At 38.9% G+C, this 19,601-nt stretch overlaps 4 protein-coding genes across 5 annotated transcripts; 2 read left to right on the forward strand and 2 right to left on the reverse strand.

Moving 5' to 3' along the window:
* Nucleotides 1-42: 42 nt before the first annotated feature.
* LOC119996849 (tripartite motif containing 13-like) lies at nucleotides 43-528 on the reverse strand. The gene has a single exon (XM_038843637.1). The coding sequence runs from the start codon at nucleotides 526-528 to the stop codon at nucleotides 43-45; it is 486 nt and encodes a 161-aa protein (XP_038699565.1).
* A 2,256-nt stretch (nucleotides 529-2,784) lies between these two features.
* Nucleotides 2,785-10,384, forward strand: LOC119996660 (probable ubiquitin conjugation factor E4). Its single transcript, XM_038843377.1, is given in 22 exon segments — nucleotides 2,785-2,865; nucleotides 2,867-3,350; nucleotides 3,353-3,492; nucleotides 3,494-3,542; nucleotides 3,545-3,577; nucleotides 3,580-3,604; nucleotides 5,050-5,254; nucleotides 5,426-5,522; nucleotides 5,525-5,576; nucleotides 5,672-5,972; nucleotides 6,152-6,304; nucleotides 6,475-6,678; nucleotides 6,785-6,897; nucleotides 6,992-7,106; nucleotides 8,114-8,203; nucleotides 8,302-8,505; nucleotides 8,612-8,707; nucleotides 8,841-8,963; nucleotides 9,253-9,345; nucleotides 9,430-9,594; nucleotides 9,794-9,883; nucleotides 9,971-10,384. Coding segments are annotated over 22 exon segments (3,099 nt in total). The 3' UTR covers nucleotides 10,157-10,384.
* A 517-nt stretch (nucleotides 10,385-10,901) lies between these two features.
* LOC119996669 (probable mitochondrial saccharopine dehydrogenase-like oxidoreductase At5g39410) lies at nucleotides 10,902-13,523 on the reverse strand. The gene is made up of 3 exons (XM_038843388.1): nucleotides 12,998-13,523; nucleotides 12,442-12,766; nucleotides 10,902-11,697 (listed from the first exon to the last, which is right to left on the reverse strand). Exons 1-3 carry the CDS (start codon nucleotides 13,354-13,356, stop codon nucleotides 11,005-11,007), a joined length of 1,377 nt encoding a protein of 458 aa, XP_038699316.1. The 5' UTR covers nucleotides 13,357-13,523; the 3' UTR covers nucleotides 10,902-11,004.
* A 1,285-nt stretch (nucleotides 13,524-14,808) lies between these two features.
* On the forward strand, nucleotides 14,809-18,960 carry LOC119996681 (chorismate mutase 1, chloroplastic-like). 2 transcript variants are annotated; one of them, XM_038843399.1, is made up of 6 exons: nucleotides 14,809-15,201; nucleotides 16,710-16,932; nucleotides 17,049-17,135; nucleotides 17,758-17,901; nucleotides 18,304-18,396; nucleotides 18,481-18,960. In XM_038843399.1, exons 1-6 carry the CDS (start codon nucleotides 15,005-15,007, stop codon nucleotides 18,715-18,717), a joined length of 981 nt encoding a protein of 326 aa, XP_038699327.1. In that variant the 5' UTR covers nucleotides 14,809-15,004; the 3' UTR covers nucleotides 18,718-18,960. The 2 variants fall into 2 exon arrangements, with proteins under 2 accessions (XP_038699327.1, XP_038699328.1); XM_038843400.1 differs by having other exon boundaries at nucleotides 14,813-15,186.
* Nucleotides 18,961-19,601: the final 641 nt, after the last annotated feature.

Consider the following 19,601-nt stretch of genomic DNA (forward strand, 5'->3'; position numbering starts at 1 on the left):
TTACGAATGTGCCGTCCCCTCCTAAAAATTACCATGGTTTTATCACCCTGAATTCCCGGGGCTAAAACTGCAGCTTGATGTCCAATCGGGATGGTGGTGGTCTTCACATAAGCCATCATGAGACTTCAGTCTATCACCATTCATGCTCTCAACCATCCAAAGTAAAAAGTAATTCTTCCTAGGGAACCTGAGGTTCCCTTTGTATACCAGACGAAAGCATAATACGTTGCACCATGGGCAGGATATAAAGAGCGGAAGCTGAATTGGTAGAGTAGGAAATTTCACAACAGCCCATTGCAGTCCAAAGATGCAATTTTTACACAGGGTATGGCCACACCATAACACATAGGGTACATTTTCACAAATATTGAAGGATTCACAGCAAATTGGGCACTCCAGACCTTCCTCCCTACTAACAGTAGATGAAAGCTCATCATCTGAGCATTCTGAAGCACCCTGAGTTTGCTTTAGATAGTTATTCTTCAATCTAACATTCCCAGATTCGCCACTGGATGTAAAATTCCACATATTCCTCGTGATTATACAAAGCACATCACTTGCTAAGCTAATTGTGTTACCTCAACAACAGACACCATTATATACCATCCTGGACCTTTGCAGAAACATTTTCTGACATATTACTGCCAATAGCAATATTTGCAGAAAGTAACCTAAAAAAAAGGGACACAGCATAAGAAAGCGAAATTCCAAATCAGCCGTCATTTAAAAGGCATACTCAGGGTGGTGATAAGCCAACCACCGAACCAGTGGTGCTTCTCAAACATATTAGAATTCTCTAGTGGAACTCAGCCGTGGTTCAAATTTTGCATTCAAAGTATGCAAAATTATTTGCAGTTAACAGAGCAATGTCAAGGACTCAAGGGGCAAACAAACCACTCCCACTCACCAAACAAACATGAGAGGCTAGGAAAATAGTTTTTCATCAAAGCATTTTACCAAGGTTCTTGGCTTGGTTGATCCATCGACAGAACATGAAAGAAAATTTCCATAATCATAGCGGACCACATAAAATGAAGATTAAAAGTATTTTCATTTCGGTACACAAGACTAGTTTTAATAAAAAAATTAAAACAACGACAAAAATGAAAATGATGATAGGAATAATTTGCAAATAGCTTTCAGAAAAAAGAAAAAGAACAGACAAAAACTGACTCAATTGTTGTGTGACTTGTGTCAGAGATTGAAATCCACCTACTTCATTGGCGCTACTAGCTTAACCAAAATTTTATTTACTAGAGCATCCATCCTACAATTTTGAATAAGGCAAATTCTATCCAGGGGGCGATTTCCAAGACCCAGCGACCAAAGTTACAACTCAGCTAGGCTGATATCAATGAGTTATCGTTGGAAAGTCAAAACTTTATAGTATAAAGCCAATTATTAAGAACATATCTATTGAAGATTCAATATCATTAAAATCCTCTCTTTACAGAATAACAAGCCAGCCAAAACTTGATGCATCCATCTTACATATGCAGAAAAAAAAATCAAAGCTCAAATCAAGCGAAATAGTAAAAAGAAACCAAATATTTACCCTAATTTAAAGCATCCTCAGCGTAAATAAAATAAAATCACCCAACAATAACATCAAAATCACCTTTATTCAATCATCCATATTACATACCATAACAAAAATTTCATGAATTTAAGCACCAATCGAGATCCCTCACATTAAAATGATGAAAAGTTCAAGACTACAAAGCGCTAAATCGTAAGCATAAAAGGTACCCTAATCAAAAATTTAAAACCGAAATCCATATCAGGGGACAATAAGCAAGAAAAACCAATTCGTACCAAACCAAGACGATCAAAGACTGTCCCGAGAAGAGCCTGTCCAAGATGCGTCAAATTGAAGAGAGACCGAGAGAGGATCTCGAAAGGAACACGGAGACGTTCACGAGAGAGAAGAAGATGAAGAAGAGGGTATCGGAGGACCCTCTCTGTGTCTCTTCCTCTCTGTCTTTCGGGTCTCTTTGGTTGTGACTTTCGAAGATCTGACAACCTTCTCCAATATGCGCGTAAGCTTTCACTCTCAGATTCTTCATTAAAGAAATTAAAGCCGACAACGACGTCGTTATCAGTTAGTAAATCCAGGCCCATGGGCTCCATAACCTAGTACGATTTAATATAGTTGCAAAGAGACCTATTTACTTTTGGCCCATTTATCCTAAGCAGGCTGGCCTGGTGAGTGTCAATGTGGCATTACTAACAAGCCCACTTGTAAATTTTGCTGCAATCTGGCCTATTTAAGTCTTAGCCCATTCAGTCTAAGAAGGCTGGCCTAGTAGTGCCATTTTATTTTGAAGACTGTAACATCCTAACCGGGGCGGCCTAATATGAAGCCCACTTGGAAATTTGTAGTAAATAATGGGCTTGGCCTTTAAGTACTCTGAACGGACTGACCTATAAGAAGCCCAAAGGCCTAGTCCAATCCCATTATAATGATTTTACTTTTACGTGGCACTCCTCTATGTATTGCACTTATACGACGTCGTTCATACACATAAGGGATATGGCTTGTTTCATGGTGCATCTCCGTTCCGAAGCTGTACTTCGAACTCTACACATTTCTTCTGAACTGAAGTCGTCAAAACATTTGATTCCTTGTACAAACATTCCCGTTCCGTCTGCTTTGAACTTCTCTATCATCCCAAAATTTTCCTTCACTTTCCCGAGAAAATCAAATATCATCTGTCCTGGGATAACTTATATAGTGTATAAAAATTTGAACTTCATTTATTTAATTTCTCATCTTTATGTGCTATGGCATCTCAGAGACCTCAAAGGTCACCTGAGGAGGTGGAGGACATAATCCTCCGCAAAATCCTCCTTGTATCTCTCACCCGATAGCGGAGACACAAACGATTCTCGAATCGTCTACTTGGAGATGACCGCGGCTGAGATTCTCAGCGAGGGCAGGGAATTGAGGCTCTCGCGCGACCTCATGGAGCGTATTCTTATCGATCGACTCTCCGGCCAGTTCGCAGGCGTTGAGCCCCCATTTGATTACTTACTCGGCTGCTACCAACGTGCGCACGAGGAGGCGAAGAAGATCGTGTCGATGAAGGACAAGAATTTGCGATCGGAGATGGAGAGCGTGATTAAGCAGCTGAAGAAGCTATCTGTTTCGTATTGTAGAATCCACTTAGGGAATCCCGAGCTGTTCTCTGGCGGTAATCTGAGTAGTAAGCGCAGCGCTTCGCCGCTCTTGCCGCTAATTTATGCGGCTGTGGATGGGTTTGGTAGTGGTAGTGGGGTCCAGTGTCCGCCTGGGTTTTTGGAGGAGATCTTTAGAGATGCAGATTTCGATACAGTTGACCCGATACTGAAGGACTGTATGAGGATTTGAGGGAAAACGTGGTTAAAGTCACGGCTTTGGGAAATTTTCAGCAGCCATTACGAGCATTGCTATTCTTAGTTAGCTTTCCTGCTGGAGCGAAATCCCTGGTCAGTCATCCATGGTGGATACCGAAAGGGGGTTTACTTGAATGGTCGTGTCATCGAAATGACCAGCATTTTAGGGGCCTTTTTCACGTTAGTTCCCTGCCCGATCATACGTATTTAAGAGCCAGCCGGATGTTGGGTGAGTTGAAAATTTAAGACCTTTTATGCTCCAAATCTTTTCGTTTTTGGTATGCTGTGTTATGCTTTCGGCTGGTTCTTGTCATCGTTTTGGTGTCTTGGTATTTTCTTGGTCGCATTTCTTGGGGTTCATTGGGGTTGCTGCCAAAGGAAAGGAGTTGAAGTGTTGAGTGTTAGGTGTTCATTATGTATTAGTGGCTGACGACTTGTTGGATTGACTTCTTTTTTTTTTTGCCCTTTTTTTTCTGGGTGGAGAAGACCCTGAGGTAAATGATTGTCTATACCACTTGAGCCGGTGAGAAAGTGATCTTTTAAATAACAGAAATGAAGTTTTTAGGAACGTTAATAGGCAAGCCGTGCAAATAGTTTGTCTTAAAACTCTCTGAGAATCAATGTTTAATTTGACTGCCTCTTCCAAGAGATGGGGATGCGTTTGATCACCATTTGAACGATTATTATTTTGGCTAAATAAGTTGCAAAGGGCCCGACAGTCCTTAGCCACTTATTATCAGTTAATACCTTCGTGACACATGAAGGTAGTGGCTTGCCAGTACCGGGCTCATAAAGATGGGGATTTCAACATAGATTCTTTCATCCATTTTTTTTTTGTGGAGAATGAACATGAATTCTAACATATTGGCAATTAGTGGGAGATTGATGAGTGGCTGCCACTTTAATTCCTGAATATAGGGACTATGTCTGTTGTTTTTATATATCTTACAAGTGAGAGAACAAAAACAGATTCTACATTTTGGAAGTTAGTCAGAAACTCTGTTCTTGACATATGCATAAGATCAGTTGTAGGTTGAAAATGATTAGTTGGTAGAAGAGCTTGAATTCTCTTGATGAAATCCTACGAAGTTACTTTTAAAAGTCTAATTTTTATTTTCAGTAAAACAAATAACACATTGATGCTGGAAGGAATATTTTCTTGAAATTATTTCTTGCGCGCTGAGTGATGTTTCTTTTTTTTTTATCCATTGAAGTTTTATAACCTAATTTAAGAGTTGTTTTCAAACTGATTTGTACCTGTGATGTTTATATTAGAATTACACACTCTTTATCTACATGAATGTCCTCTATGCTCATGCTCATGCTCATATTGGGGTAGCTTAAGCGAGGATGCTCTTCCAAATTTGTTCAAAGGCTGGGTGCTGTTGTTTTTTGGCTGTTCTTTGGTATTCTTTTCCATCAGAGATCACACAGGGCATACTTTTTCTATGATTCTCTAGTGATTGATCGGACACAATTAATTTTTATCATATACCGTTTTCTTAACCTCTCTATTTTCAAGGGAAAAGTATAATAGAGAACATTTTTACCCCAATAAGCCTTTAAAGGATTTTATTTATTCACATATGAATATATTGCTAGTTGCATTTGCAATGAAGTTTGGTGCCCAAAAGGTTTCTTTCTGATTCGTCAGTTGTGTATCGAAATTTTCAGCCAGCAATGCTTCTCTGAATCATCAACTCGTCGACCAGCTGACTTGTTATCAGCATTTACCACGATCAAGACTGTCATGAAGAACTTACATGATGGTTTAGCAGAAGTCATGCTTACACTTCTCAAAAATACTGATACCCGTGAGAATGTTCTTGAGTATCTTGCAGAGGTGATCAATAAGAACTCATCGAGGGCCCATATACAGGTACCCTACCCTTGGTCATTACAGTTAAAGTGTGATTGACACTACAAGATCTTGATCTTTGCTAATAGCATTAAATTTCAGTGATATGAAGTAGTTTGTTTCTTGTTTGTTTGGTCAAATGTTTTACGCAAATGCCGACATTAGACTGTGTTGTTTTTGTCATTGTCACAGGTTGATCCTATATCTTGTGCAAGTTCAGGCATGTTTGTCAATCTCAGTGTTATCATGCTTCGGCTCTGTGAGCCATTCTTAGATGCAAATTTTACAAAAAAGACAAAATTGATCCTAAGTATGTATTTGACAGTAGCCGTTTGGATTTAAGGTAAGGTTTTTGACCGCTACATACTTTGATCCCCTTTGATCCTCATCATTGAGGTTTCCGGTAGTTCCATGTTACTGCTTGTGAAAATATTTCAGGGGGCTGACTGCTTTACACGCATCGTCAGAAGAAGTTGCTGAATGGATTAATAGAGAAAATCCTGGGAGAGGTGATGGCTCCAATCAGTCAGTTGAAGGTGTCAGTCGCTGGCTGAACTCTCAAGAAGCCACCAGTTCTGGAAGCAGCATTGGTGGAGTTTCTGCCCAAAATGCCAACCCTGTATCAAGTAGTGCACAGAGAACTAAATACCCATTTATTTGTGAATGCTTCTTTATGACTGCGAGAGTCCTTAACTTGGGCCTGTTGAAAGCATTTTCTGACTTTAAGCATCTAGTTCAGGTAAGAACCATAAGGTAGTCCGTATAAGCAGGACTCTTTTTCCTGTATCGGCGGAACTCCTTATAATTTCTTGGTCAGATTAATCTAGGCTTCTGATGATTTTTATATACTGTGTCCCTCTTCCGAAGGCTTGAAATTTGGATATTCACTTTTTCGTTCTTTATTGACGTTTTATCCAGGATATTTCAAGAAGTGAAGATGCTCTGTCCACTTTGAAGGCCATGCAAGGGCAAGCACCTTCTCCACAATTGGATTTGGATATTGCTCGACTTGAGAAAGAGTTGGAGATGTATTCACAGGAAAAGCTTTGTTATGAAGCTCAGATACTGAGAGTAGGTCTCTCTTATTGAAATCTGTATGCGATAAGTGTGATAAAGATGTAATATAAATCTTAAATCATTTTATTTCCATTCACTTCCCCAATTTATAACTGCTGTTGACCATTCTGCAATTAGTCGCTTTACTGACCATTGGTTCAATTTTTTGTTCTTTCCCCCTTAAGGATGGAATACTTATTCAGGACGCACTCTCTTTCTATCGGCTAATGTTGGTTTGGTTGGTGGGCCTGGTTGGTGGATTTAAAATGCCTCTGCCTTCTACTTGCCCAATGGAATTTGCATCCATGCCTGAGCACTTTGTGGAAGATGCGATCGAGCTGCTTATATTTGCTTCCCGAATTCCTAAAGCTTTGGATGGAGTTTTGCTGGTAGGATCTATGTTTCAAAGCTAAAATGTGAAGTGATACCAGTCAATAGTCCCTATAATCACATCCATTGTGTTATCCATGATTATATTTTATTCTTGCATGACAGGATGAATTTATGAACTTCATTATCATGTTCATGGCAAGTCCAAAATTTATCAGAAACCCTTATCTAAGGGCAAAGATGGTTGAAGTATTGAATTGCTGGATGCCCCGTCAAAGGTGATTTGCTCCCTTATCCATTTTTGCCAAGGTTATGTTCAATACTTAACCTGCAACTTTATGTACTGGGTAATTTGCTGATTGTATGGTGCAGTGGGTCATCTGCTACAGCTTCTCTGTTTGAAGGCCATCAATTGTCTCTTGAGTATCTTGTGAGGAATCTTTTGAATCTTTATGTTGACATTGAGTTCACGGGTTCTCATACACAGGTGACTGCCATAAGATATAAGCTGTCAAGAAATTTAATGTCCTAGATGTCAATTTTGGTTGCATATGAATAGAGCGGATAATTTCTTACCACTTGGCCCTGTTGTGTTCAGTCTTGCTTTGGGTAATCATATAGGCTGTTTATTTGTGCTAGAACTATGCATGGCTGAACTTGCTTTCTCTTTGTCTCTGTGGGTAGAAAGAAAGTGCTTCCATTGGCAAGTTTGTGGATTGGATCACAAAGTAGTATCTTGTGGCATAATTTACATTTGAAGACGATAACGGCATTCGTATATTAATTCTACTTCCAGAATTTGCTGTTTTTCAATTCTAGAACCATCTTGTTTATAGAGACCACTGCTGCACTGTCTTTAAGCTACATCCATCGGTCAAGTAAAGCGAACTAAAGCTCTTTACCCTCTTATTAAATAAAATAAAAAAACTGAAATTCTGTGAAGTCTCATTACTGTCCAACATATTGGTATTTCTCTGAAGGATTTTAGTAAAATACAAGCATTTTGAATGTCTATTCTTTGACTACCATATATCGTGCTAGGAAGGAGGTCAATGATAAGAACATGTTAAGGAGATTTTTAGATACAATGCATTGATCAGAAAATTGATGCTATCACTTAAAATGATGCGATCGAAGTATGTTCGGAAGCTTGTGTTCTCTTTTGCTTTGTCTTTCAGTTAAATTATCTGACATTTTCTTCTTCCAAAAAATTAATAAAGATTTATGGCTTTATCCTGCGAATGTTTGCCTGCTCCTGTAATGGCCTTCTTAACTGTACTGGCTTGCGAGTTATTCTGTACCTCCTTTATCACCATGAAAAGAGTCCACCTTTGAAGGTTATTAGATGTCATTGGTTCTGGTATCAGCCAGGATTAATTATTTCACAAAATTTTTTGAAATACTACTTTTTTCCTATTCATGAAAAAAAAAAAAGTGAATGTGGGGAACTTTTTTTTTTTGTTGAAAGTTCGTAATGCTTTGCTTGGTGTGCAGTTCTATGACAAGTTTAACATCCGACATAATATTGCGGAGCTGCTAGAGTATCTGTGGCAGGTCCCTAGTCATCGTAATTCTTGGAGACAGGTAAAAGTCATCTTCACAGACTAATCAACTTCATTTTTCTAAGTTGGATTGAATCTCTGTCTCTCTCAGCGCATGCATTTTATTTGTTGGTTGATTAGATTGCTAAGCAAGAGGAAAAGGGTGTCTATTTGAATTTCCTGAACTTCCTGATCAACGATAGCATATATCTACTTGATGAGAGTCTTAACAAGATTCTTGAACTTAAAGAACTAGAAGCTGAAATGTCAAACACTGCAGAATGGGAGCGAAGACCAGCTCAAGAGAGGCAGGAGAGGACCCGCCTATTTCACTCTCAAGAAAACGTCAGTTTATTTATTTATGTTCATTTATCAAAGTTTGACAGGGTTATTTATTATTTTTTGTATCTTGAAAAGCAGAGTGAGAACATATGTGTATGGATGTTCTCAGATTATTCGGATTGACATGAAGCTAGCAAATGAAGATGTGAGTATGCTGGCATTCACATCAGAGCAGATTACTGCTCCTTTCCTACTACCTGAGATGGTAACCTCTTTTCCTCTTTTGTATGTTGTTTGACCATGCGAGTTGCTCACCATTTCTGTTTTTTAAGTTTTTATGTGTTAAAGCTTATTAAAACTTTTGTGAGTGCTGAATGTATTGCTACCCTTCTTTCCAGATGGAGAGAGTGGCCAGCATGCTCAATTACTTTCTGTTACAGCTTGTGGGTCCTCAAAGAAAATCTCTTACTTTAAAAGACCCAGAAAAGTACGAATTCCGTCCAAAACAGCTGCTTAAGCAGGTTGGTATAAGTGTTTCCAATTTGTATAGTATTAAAATGTAGTATAATATGTGTTAGCTAATATCTAGCTCATTTACTTCGTGAGTACCAATTTGACTGGACCTGATCTAACTCAGTGCAAGATAGTCTGATTTAAATTTTTTGAGGGGCGGTTACAGTGGTAACATCAATTATTAGTGGGATGGTGCAACTTAAATTATATTGTTAGGAAGCTGCTGAGTTTCCTCTTATAAGCAATGGTCTCTCTTTCATTTTTACAATCAGCTAACTTTTACTGGTTTATTTGAAGATTGTCTGCATATATGTTCATCTGGCAAAGGGTGATACCGAAAATTGCTTCCCAGCTGCCATCTCGAGAGATGGTCGTTCTTACAATGACCAGGTAATTTAGACGGTTACAGAATTAATTGCTGGAATAACCTGAGCCTAGTTGGTTGCACATTTTGATAATTGGACTCTACTCCAGTTGTTCAGTGCTGCGGCAGATGTCCTTAGGAGAATTGGCGAAGATGGGAGGGTTATACAAGCATTTATTGACCTAGGTGCAAAAGCCAAACTTGCAGCTTCTGAGGCAATGGATGCTGAAGCTGCTCTTGGAGAGATACCTGATGAATTCCTTGATCCTATTCAGGTATGTTTGCGCTTTAGGTAGCAACTGTTTTAGCTGGTCATATGTTTAACAATACTTCTGATTCTTGTGTATGTATTTGGATTTTGAGATATGCTATATCTGTATGATGAGATGAGTTCCACTGTGGTTCGGTCTGTAAACATTTCTGTGGCATGTCTGATTTGGAAAAATTCTGGTTTCTTCTTATTCTCTGGTGCAGTGCACATTGATGAAGGATCCAGTGATCTTACCTTCTTCAAGGACCACTGTAGACCGGCCTGTCATTCAAAGGCATCTTCTTAGCGATAGCGTACGTCTTTGCCTCTCGTTGCTTACCTTGATAGATATATGACAGAAAACTCTTTTCTAGTGCTAATTGAATTATTATGTATTTCAGTCTGATCCGTTCAACCGGTCACATCTTACCGCGGACATGCTGATTCCACACACTGAGTTGAAGGCTAAAATAGAGGAATTCGTTAAGTTCCAAGCGTCGAAAAGGCACAGCGAAACCTCATCCATTCATAGTAATATTAAAGGAACAATTCAAACCACAAATGGAGGAGACATGTTAATTGATTAGTGCAGTGATGTGAGATTTCTTGTATTATTTATGAACTGAGGTGCTTCATATTATGCTGAAGGTGGAATAAGTCCTGCCATTTAGTGGTTGGTATTTAAAATGGATGTAATTATTGTAGTTTGCAATCAAATTGTATTTCTTGCCCACGTAACATTTACCTCTACGGAGATTTCTTGTATTATTTATGATATTATTTTGAAATTGCATAAAATCACCTCTTTCGGAGAATTCCATGTTTATGAAGTTTAATGCTAGCGGGAAATATCGTATAGAAAAACGGGTATGGGTTGTTTGGTTGAGATGGTGAATTTGATGGAGGTAGCGCTTAGCATAAACGGGAGGTTGTGAGTTTTAAGTCTCACGGGCGTCTTCATCACAATTTATGAGATGGGTTCATGGGATTACGAGGGCTTTTTCATATGACCTGGAGTTTACCTGCTACTTGTCTGATAGATAACTAGAAGTGGGTCAATTTGATCACGATAATTCTGAACGTAAACGGGAGATTATTAGTTTAAGTCTCATGATATTTCCATCACATTTTGTTAAATGAGTCCACAATCATAATTTGTTAAATGAGTCCTCGAGGTTGTGGAGCCTTTCATATGACCTAGAATTACCTCCTAACCTAATGATTAGGAAAGAGTTGTCCCTCCCTAGAGATTGTAGGTTTGATTCCTATCCACTTTGTCAGAGTAAATCAGCTGCAAATCAATTCTTGATCAAACAAAACATAAACTAGTACAAGTAAAAGTGCAAGTGAAATTTATTTATTGATCATGTTTTTGTTTTTGAGATGATGGTCCAAAGATTTCCGACTGTTTCTCACAACTTTGAGGCTGTAGGCTTTAAGAAGGGAGAGAACTCTTTGAAACAACATCAAAAGATATTCCATTCTCTTGTAGTCTTTCTTGGAGATCTGTTGGACCAAACACAATCCCAGGGGTAAGAACTCCTCCTTTCGGGAGGTCGTCGCGCTTGCTCAGAACAACAAGAGCACACTGAAGCAGAATTATTGGGGTTGTCAAGTAGCCAATCTCCGGTCCCATTACTCTTGTTACCATCTCCATATCAGGTTTTGCATTTCCTTGTGAAGCAAGACTGCCATTGCTGAAACCTTGTCCAATAAACCACATCTTGAATGTAGCACTTTGCACCTCATCTTCAGAGGGACCCTTCTTACTAAACCATCCCAGGGTGAAAAATGAAGGAAATGTCAAAAGAAGCCACCTTCCAAAAGAGATTCTACCCAATAGCCCAATGAACATCCCAGTTGTGATAAACTGAAGGACACCCAGCAGAGATTTAGAGCCTATCTTCACCCCGAAATGAGCTGGCTTGACTGTCGACCAGAAGGCCTCCCTCTTAGCAATATGTTCGGGGCCCTCATTAACTCCAGGAAGACCGCCAGGATTTTCAGTTAGAGCTGAAAGAGTTCTCCTGACAACAGTAGAATCTGCTGAAGGTAGCCTCACTGCCCAGAGGCCAATTTTCTTGTTGTGTTCAATCATAGGTCCTTTAGGAGGAGGGGGACCTGGAATCTGCAACCAATGCAAAAGGCTTCAACTTTAGAAAAATTTGACCCATAGTCAAACTAGAAAGAAGCCATTAAGATTTATTGACATGCAGATTGCGAATAGATCTAAACTTTCCTCAACAGATTTAACAAGGTGAATAAATTTGGAACAGAAATCTTCTCTGCACTTAATTCAAGGTCTCCTAATTCTGAATAATTCGCTAACTACCTCATAACACTAATCTCACAGTTAACGAAAACTAAAGCAAACCATTTAATGGCTTTAAGTAACATTTGATCAGCACTCAGCAGGCATAGAATCATAAATCTAGCCCCCTCTAAAGCCAATGCTCTAAGCAGAAGATAATATAAATATATATCCATAATTTGTGAAGTGTAAACTTTTTTCCATGCACATTCAAAACCCAAATAATCCATCTCCCAAGTTATAGAAAAGGACTTGACACAACATTTCCTTTGATTTTGTGGACACGGACTGAACCAAAAGATCCACAACAAAACAAACAGGCATTTTGGGCTCCACTTTAAGGAGGAACAGGTTTCTTAATCCCAACTCAATATACTTCTATCTATCTACAATGCAATCAAATAATGATTTGAACTGAGAGAAGTGCCTGTAACTATATGATATGTAAACATAAAACCAAAAAGTAACACCAAGAAATACCATATTCAAATCATAACAAACCAAGAGCATCACAAACAAACTATCAGATTGATCAAAAAATTGGAAGGAAAAATCTCTCACCATTGGCCTAGGCCTCCTAGGTCTCGACCGCCTCAACTCCATCAACTTGTCCATGTTGGCCACCCCCAAAACGGCGGACTGGAAAGTCCCAAAGTTACCAACCATCTTTTTATCAGATTCCAAACTTAGATATGCCCCAACTCGATTTGGAACCGATGGAGGCTCCCACCGCCTTGAATGGAACATCAACCCCAATTCAGCTGGCACTGAATCAAACCCACACGCAGAGACCACCAAAGAACCAGTCTCCACGGCCTTATCATGGTACTTTGCCTCCATTCTTTCCATAAACTCAGGCTCCCCACATATATCCAAGTAATCACACCTAGTAGAAGTTGTCACAAAAATTCAAAGAGAAGTCAAAATCGCCAACGTTTAGAACCTCATGATATAAAAACCCTAAGTTGAATTAAAAGTTCAACACTTTTCATTAGAAACAACAAATAGAAAATTTAACAAATTGAGTGGAAAAACTCAGAGAAATCTGCATAGCCAACATAGGAATTGATACAGACATATGTTAGGCATATGAGAGAGAGAGAGAGATTATCAGTACCCAGTCTCTGCGCAGGCGGCGACGACCGGCTCTCCAAGGAGGCGGAAGGGGCCGACACAGTTGAGGATGAGCTTAGTTTGGGAGCAGAGGCGGCGGAGTGAGGGAGGATCGGTGGTATCGGCGGTGAGGATGGGCAGGGAGGGAGGTGGGTCCGGATGGGCCGCCCATTTGAGGGCTTGAGTCAGCTTGGTAGGGTTGCGACCGGCAAGAGCAAGAGACTGGAGAGGAGATTGAGGGACCTTGAGAAACTTGAGTGCTTCTCTGACAACATATTTGCCTGTAAAGCCTGAAGCCCCAAGAATTATTATATCATATCGTGGTGAAGGTGTAGTGGGATTTAGGGATTGGAGTCCTTCCATTGTTTTTGTATTGAGAAAACTGGAGAATTCAGATTGAGATCAATCGGAGAGCTGCTTTGCTTTTCATTTTCGTAGTTAATCAAGGTTGGGACTTGGGAACCTGGAACTGTGTGCCGGCTTTGCAGTTTTAGGCTAGCATGGATTGTTTGCTTGCTTGGGTTAGGACAAATTAAGTAAATGGCTAAATGCATGACAATTTACAATTAAAATACTAAATATAAAAAAAAAAATTCTCTCTTGATGGCATGATAGAATTTACAAATCCTACAAAGTTGACTTGTGAGAATGACATTTTTTCTTCTCTTAATCATTGGTGTGCCTTTAGCGTGAGGAATAATAATAGATAAAGAGAATTCACAACCAACACATTAAGATTGATTTTCTAAATCTGGACAAGAACGTTGAACTTGAAATAACAAATTCATAAGGGCTTATGGGTATTGTAAATCTATCTAGAGTCTAACTCAACTTATTTGTTCTTCATCAATGTCCTATATAACTACCCAATTCAGACAATTGAATGATACTTCTCGCCAACCATAATAATTGAATTGCATAGGAACACGGAAACCCAGAGTCTGTGTGGTGAAGAAAACCCAGAAATAAGACATATACCAAATTAATGTAACAGTTCAATACAGAGTATGAAAAACCAAATCGAAGAAGAAAAAAATGTCATTCTCACAAGCTGTGTGTTTAAGTTTAACTGGTAATTACAGATGAGTAGAGGAAGATGCAATAATAGTCCAAAGCTTGATTTGAAGCTGAACCCATCGCCACCGATTGCGTTAAACGAACAATTCAATCACTCAACAAACTTGATCAAGGCTTCTTCATGGACATCACCACCGGAGAGTTCGTATTTGTCGTCGGAGATGGAAGATGCAATGAGCTACTTGAGCAGCCCAGGAGGCTTCAATGGTGTTGACGACTGACGAGGCGGGCCTGACACGTCCCACATCCTAAAACGGGCCATGAACCCCGACCCAGCCAGTGTACCAGGCCGATTTAGCATGTGTCGGGCCGGGCTCACAGCCCCCAGCCCACTTTGAAACAGTTATGTTATTGGGCCATAAGCCATGTAAAATAGGGGTCAGCCCATATAATAGGGCCCAATCCGTTTGACCCTGTACACTAGTTTCACAAATTTAGGGCCCGTTTGGTTAAATATTTTGATCAGCATTTATACTAGTTTTTAGCACAAATGCTTTGTGCAAGCCAAACACCTATCCAACATTCAACCAGCATATCTGCTACTAAAATTGTTCAGCATTTCTGCTACCACCGTTTCTACTGGCATACCTGCTACTTTATAAATGGTCTATCAAACTAGCCCTGACAAAAAAAAAATAAACTGTGAAATTTGTTGATATATTGCGGCCGAGTCCGCTCAGAAACGACTCACCTAGACTAATTCAGAACTCAGAAGGTATATATTGAGTTGAGCAGTACCCAACTCGTGAAGTTGTGACATCGTGAAACGCACTTCACCAACTCCTTTTTCTCAATAATGAACACCTAACACCAGGCAACCAATCAAACCGCGAAAACGTCACTATCTTTTATTGGTCTTTCTTCTTGTCTGGTTTTATAAGCTAAGGTTTCTTTTTTTGTTTCTTGCTTGCTCTGCACTCTGTAAATCGCTTCAATGGAGGCAAAGTTCTTGACTGGGGCTGTCTCTACTCTGATTCCCGGTTGTGATGAATTGATTTCTTCCAGACCCAACAAGCTATTCTCAATGCAACGTCTGCAAAATTTCACGTCACACTCGAACATGCCAAAACCACGCATTTACTCCGAACGAGTTTCTGCGACCACAACTGGGTACAAGTATGGCGTACCCACGTAATTAAATTATTATTTTTTGTTATGAATGTACTTGTTTCTTTGTTTCCTGAATTAGGTTTTTTTATTTTTTATTAATCATCTGCTTTGTTGCTAATTATGTAGTATGTTTAATGGGATATGTTTCTCTTTCTCTACTTGTTTGCTGTCTGCTGAATTGGTTTTTTAATAATTCATTGGCTTTCTTGCTAGTTAAGAAGTTTGTTTAATGTGATATGCTCTGTCTCTGGTAAGATTTATAACTTCTGGAGAAATAGATTTTAATCTGCGGAGAGAAGGGGGTGGAATTCCTTTTCTTCTATACTTACGTTTGAACTGTTCTAGACTTATCGTTCAGAAAAAAAAGTTTTGAACTTGTTAGGTGCCTCCATAAAAGGCCTCTATGTGATCTTTTTCATTAGCTTGGTTGTATTGCAGATACATGAACTTTTTTCTATTTTGTTGTACCCTGATCCATTATGAATGACAAACTTTTCAAACATGTTTATGGTAGACCTGATTGTTTTCATGAGTATCAAAGGTTCTACATTGACAAATGCTTACTATTGTGCTTAAAGAGCAGTAACTGTTTGATATAATGATATATCTTAGTGACTGTGATGCTTACCAAAAATGATAAACAACCAAGCAAGACCAAAGAATGCTTAAAGAGCATTAATTAAGATAAGAGTCAAAGGAAGTTTGCATCTAAAGACCTAAATGATCAAACGATACGGTTCTCACATTGGGCGGTGTTAATAGATTAGGGAAGACCTTGTAAGGCTGAGAACCACTTGGAAAGAAAAGGTTGAGCATGGTCATTCATATTCCTGCTTACTGTAACACTTCGCTTGGTCCTTCATTGTTTTCAACTAAAGTCGAAGGGTGATGGTTGAATATTGAGATTCATGCTTAGTTGTTGCTTGATTGGTTCTTCATTGTATGCTATCAAAGAAGTGCACTTCTTTTTATCTTTTTTACTTTGATTTTTTTCATATTTGTTATAAATTCCCTAGTTGCTACAGAATTCATCACTCCATGGGCAGGACTTCCTTGTTTATATTGTTTTTTCTGACATTCTGAACACTCCTCGCTTTTCTCTCTGTCACAAATTCAGAAACCAATTAATGTAGGCAAAGCTGGTTGGAGCTTCTTTTGCTTCAATTCCTGCACTTAATGCAGTAAATTGTCAAGATGTAGTTGGGTTTTTCCTTTTTGAACTAGGCCACATTCAGTATTTACATGCCTTGGCACAAGCATGCCAAAGAAGCATGATCTTTACCAACATGTTTCTGAAAGCATGGATGAGCATTGTTTCTGCAACCTTTTCTGTGTATTTCAATTCTTACATTACCGTTTTTTCTTTTGATTTTGACCTAGGTTCTTTGGATAACTCATGAACGCGTGATTATTTTGCCTTTCAAGTTTCTAAGCATACTCTTTTTCTTTTTCTTTTTGTCTAGAGGCTGTTGAATACTCATTTGTTGTTGCCTTTGATGTTTCTGAAATGGACCTCTGTTTCTATGTAGACTGGAAAGGAAGAAACGGGTTGATGAGAGCCAGAGTTTGACCCTGGAGAACATACGACATTCTTTGATTCGCCAGGAGGATAGCATAATCTTTAGCCTTTTAGAGAGATCCCAGTACTGCTACAATGAGGACACATATGATCCAAATGCTTTATCCATGGAGGGGTTTCATGGCTCTTTGATCGAGTTCATTCTCAGAGAAACAGAAAGGCTCCATGCTCAAGTATATTTACTAAAGCTTTTAATTTCTCTTTCCTTAAAAACAACTGATTACAAACAAGAAAGGAATTAAGATATTTGGTTGTACTGTTGTTTTGTTGACTTGGTGTTGCATAATAGGTTGGCAGATACAAAAGCCCTGATGAGCATCCTTTTTTCCCAGATGACTTACCAGTGCCAGTCTTGCCACCTCTTCAATATCCACAGGTAACTTGTAAGAAGCATCAGAAATGTATGTTGGTCATGCTAACTGTTGCAGGTTTCAATTTTCAAGCTTAGCAAGAAGAGTCTTGTGACATTTTGACATATATGTACACATTTACAAAAGGTATATTTATCTATAGTGACTAATATTTTAATTTTTGATTTGGGAATCTCAATCTAATGTGAGTAATAATTTGAAAAATTAGTTTTATCATTTAGTGATTCAGAGACGTAAGCACAAGCCTTGTCTTTCTGTTCTTGGAAGCTTATAGGGACATAGACAAGCCTATAATATTTATCTGCTTGCCCCGACAAAACCCGACAAACTATAAGTAGTTCCAGTGTAGTTTGATTGCATTCGTGGGTCAAATAAATCTTCCAGTAGTGCAACAATTGCTACAAGTGACAATTTGCCTTAAAAAATATCCGTGAAGAATGATAATTCGTTTCTAGGCCAGCATATAGTGGTCTTGCTTTGTCTTGCTCTCTTGCTTTTTCCTCCACATCCCTCCTCTTTGCGGAAAATGATGCTCCTCTTTTTTCTGCATGCTCAGATTTCCATTTCATATTTTTGGGTGTAACTTATCAACCTCCATATTTGACTTGTTTCTTGACCTGCAAACAGGTTCTACATCACACTGCTGCTTCAATTAATATAAATAAGAAGGTGTGGGATATGTATTTCAAAGATCTCATCCCGCGATTGGTGAAGAAAGGAGATGATGGCAATTGTGGCTCTACGGCAGTTGCTGACACAATATGTTTGCAGGTATGCATATCATCTGATTTGCCTGGCTATGCAAAATTTCATATTAATTTTCATTTTAAAATAGGAATGTAAGTATGTAACTGATTCTGCTGAATTAGATACAACCTCTTATGCTCTATAATTGTGCAACTTTAGTCTTCACGCACAATTTCTTGGACTACCATTTGGACAGCACTTGTGAAGCAAAACACTCGAATAAGACGTCTTTCTTAGAAGGAAAAGTATAAGAAACTGCTCAATTTCTCAGTCAGAAAGTGGAAACTGCTCTTGGTTTTTTAAAGGTGGCAAAAGTGCAACTTGATAACTGCAGTGTCTAATATGACCATCTCTATATGCATATTTAGAGTGGACCGCAATACATCTTTGATATGATTGCATGCTTATGTATTTTTGCATATGCAGGCTCTTTCAAAACGGATTCATTATGGAAAGTTTGTGGCTGAGGCAAAATTTCGTGCCTCCCCTGATGACTACAAGGAAGCCATCATCGCACAGGTTTTCGTTGGCTCCATTCCAGCAGTTTCCATCATTTGAATCTTGCTTTACTCATTCCTGTTTGTTGCCGTATGTATATTGCAGGACAAGGATAAACTAATGGCAATGCTTACCTACCCAACAGTTGAGGAAGCCGTTACAAGGAGGGTGGAGATCAAAGCGAAAACATTCGGGCAGGAAGTAACGGTTAGCTCTGAGGAACCAGGGGTGGAACCAGTCTATAAAATAAAACCGAGCATGGTGGCCGATTTATACGGAAGCTGGATAATGCCGCTAACAAAGGAAGTGCAAGTTGAGTATCTATTGAGGAGGTTGGATTGAATTCTCAGTGGCATTGTCAAGGGGATATTACTGGAGTTTGTATTATAATTTTTCAAGTGTCATTATGTATGTAGGCGCTTATTCATGTTAAGATGAATAAGCAGTTCATGAAGATTCCGGTATAATTTGGATTTGGAGCTTGATCTGCACTGTTTTGACTCAGTTTGGTTCTGGGTTTTTGTTTGACTATGGATTGGATTTGCAATGAGCCATTAAAACGCTGGTTTTGGTCTTTGATCAGCAGTCACAATCTTCAATGGGTGATAGGGTTATCCTTTGTGTAAATAGTCAGTGATAGTGGCAGCTCCACAAAATTGTAAACTTGACCACTCGAACAAAAATTTCAAAGTGGGTATATATATATATATCATTCGAAAAAGTGTATTTTTTTTACATAAAAATTCACAAGACAAGAGGCGACGGATATGGATATTATGAACTCTTATTAGTCCTGAAATTGACAGTGAAGAGGTTGAGAGATTGTTAAATTGAACGAAAACAAAATAAGTTTTAAATCACTGCTTCAAAGATTGGAACTTTGTGTGAACGTTGAACTTACCCTCTGTAAGACTCAACGGATTCCTAATAACAGTCTGCTGGAGATAAAGAGATTGGAGAAAGAGAGTTTCGCTATCACCGCCGACTCAATCTGTGTCTGCGATATGGACTCGGGCAAATATGAGATAATCGGAGATGGGAAGGACGACGACGATGGAGATGGGGACTGTTCCGTTGTGATTCAATCATATTGGATGGGTGATTTACCAAAAAAGACCTCTAATGCTGGTAATGACTACTACTGGCCTACTGCTACTACTCTAGATTGGACTTGATTGCGGACTCGTTATCTGAACTCTTTGTTCTAATTAGATATATTAGGGTTT

This window comes from Tripterygium wilfordii, chromosome 4 (genome assembly GCF_013401445.1).
Source record: "Tripterygium wilfordii isolate XIE 37 chromosome 4, ASM1340144v1, whole genome shotgun sequence".
Taxonomy (NCBI): domain Eukaryota; kingdom Viridiplantae; phylum Streptophyta; class Magnoliopsida; order Celastrales; family Celastraceae; genus Tripterygium; species Tripterygium wilfordii.

Coding starts and splice junctions, on each gene's coding strand:
- LOC119996849 (XM_038843637.1), bottom strand. CDS start 528: ATGTGGAATTTTACATCCAGTGGCGAATCTGGGAATGTTAGATTGAAG.
- LOC119996669 (XM_038843388.1), bottom strand. CDS start 13,356: ATGGAAGGACTCCAATCCCTAAATCCCACTACACCTTCACCACGATAT. Junction 12,767..12,997: donor GCCGCCTGCGCAGAGACTGG/GTACTGATAATC, acceptor AACTTCTACTAG/GTGTGATTACTTGGATATAT. Junction 11,698..12,441: donor CTAGGAGGCCTAGGCCAATG/GTGAGAGATTTT, acceptor CATTGGTTGCAG/ATTCCAGGTCCCCCTCCTCC.
- LOC119996681 (XM_038843399.1), top strand. CDS start 15,005: ATGGAGGCAAAGTTCTTGACTGGGGCTGTCTCTACTCTGATTCCCGGT. Junction 15,202..16,709: donor TACAAGTATGGCGTACCCAC/GTAATTAAATTA, acceptor GTTTCTATGTAG/ACTGGAAAGGAAGAAACGGG. Junction 17,902..18,303: donor CTGACACAATATGTTTGCAG/GTATGCATATCA, acceptor TTGCATATGCAG/GCTCTTTCAAAACGGATTCA.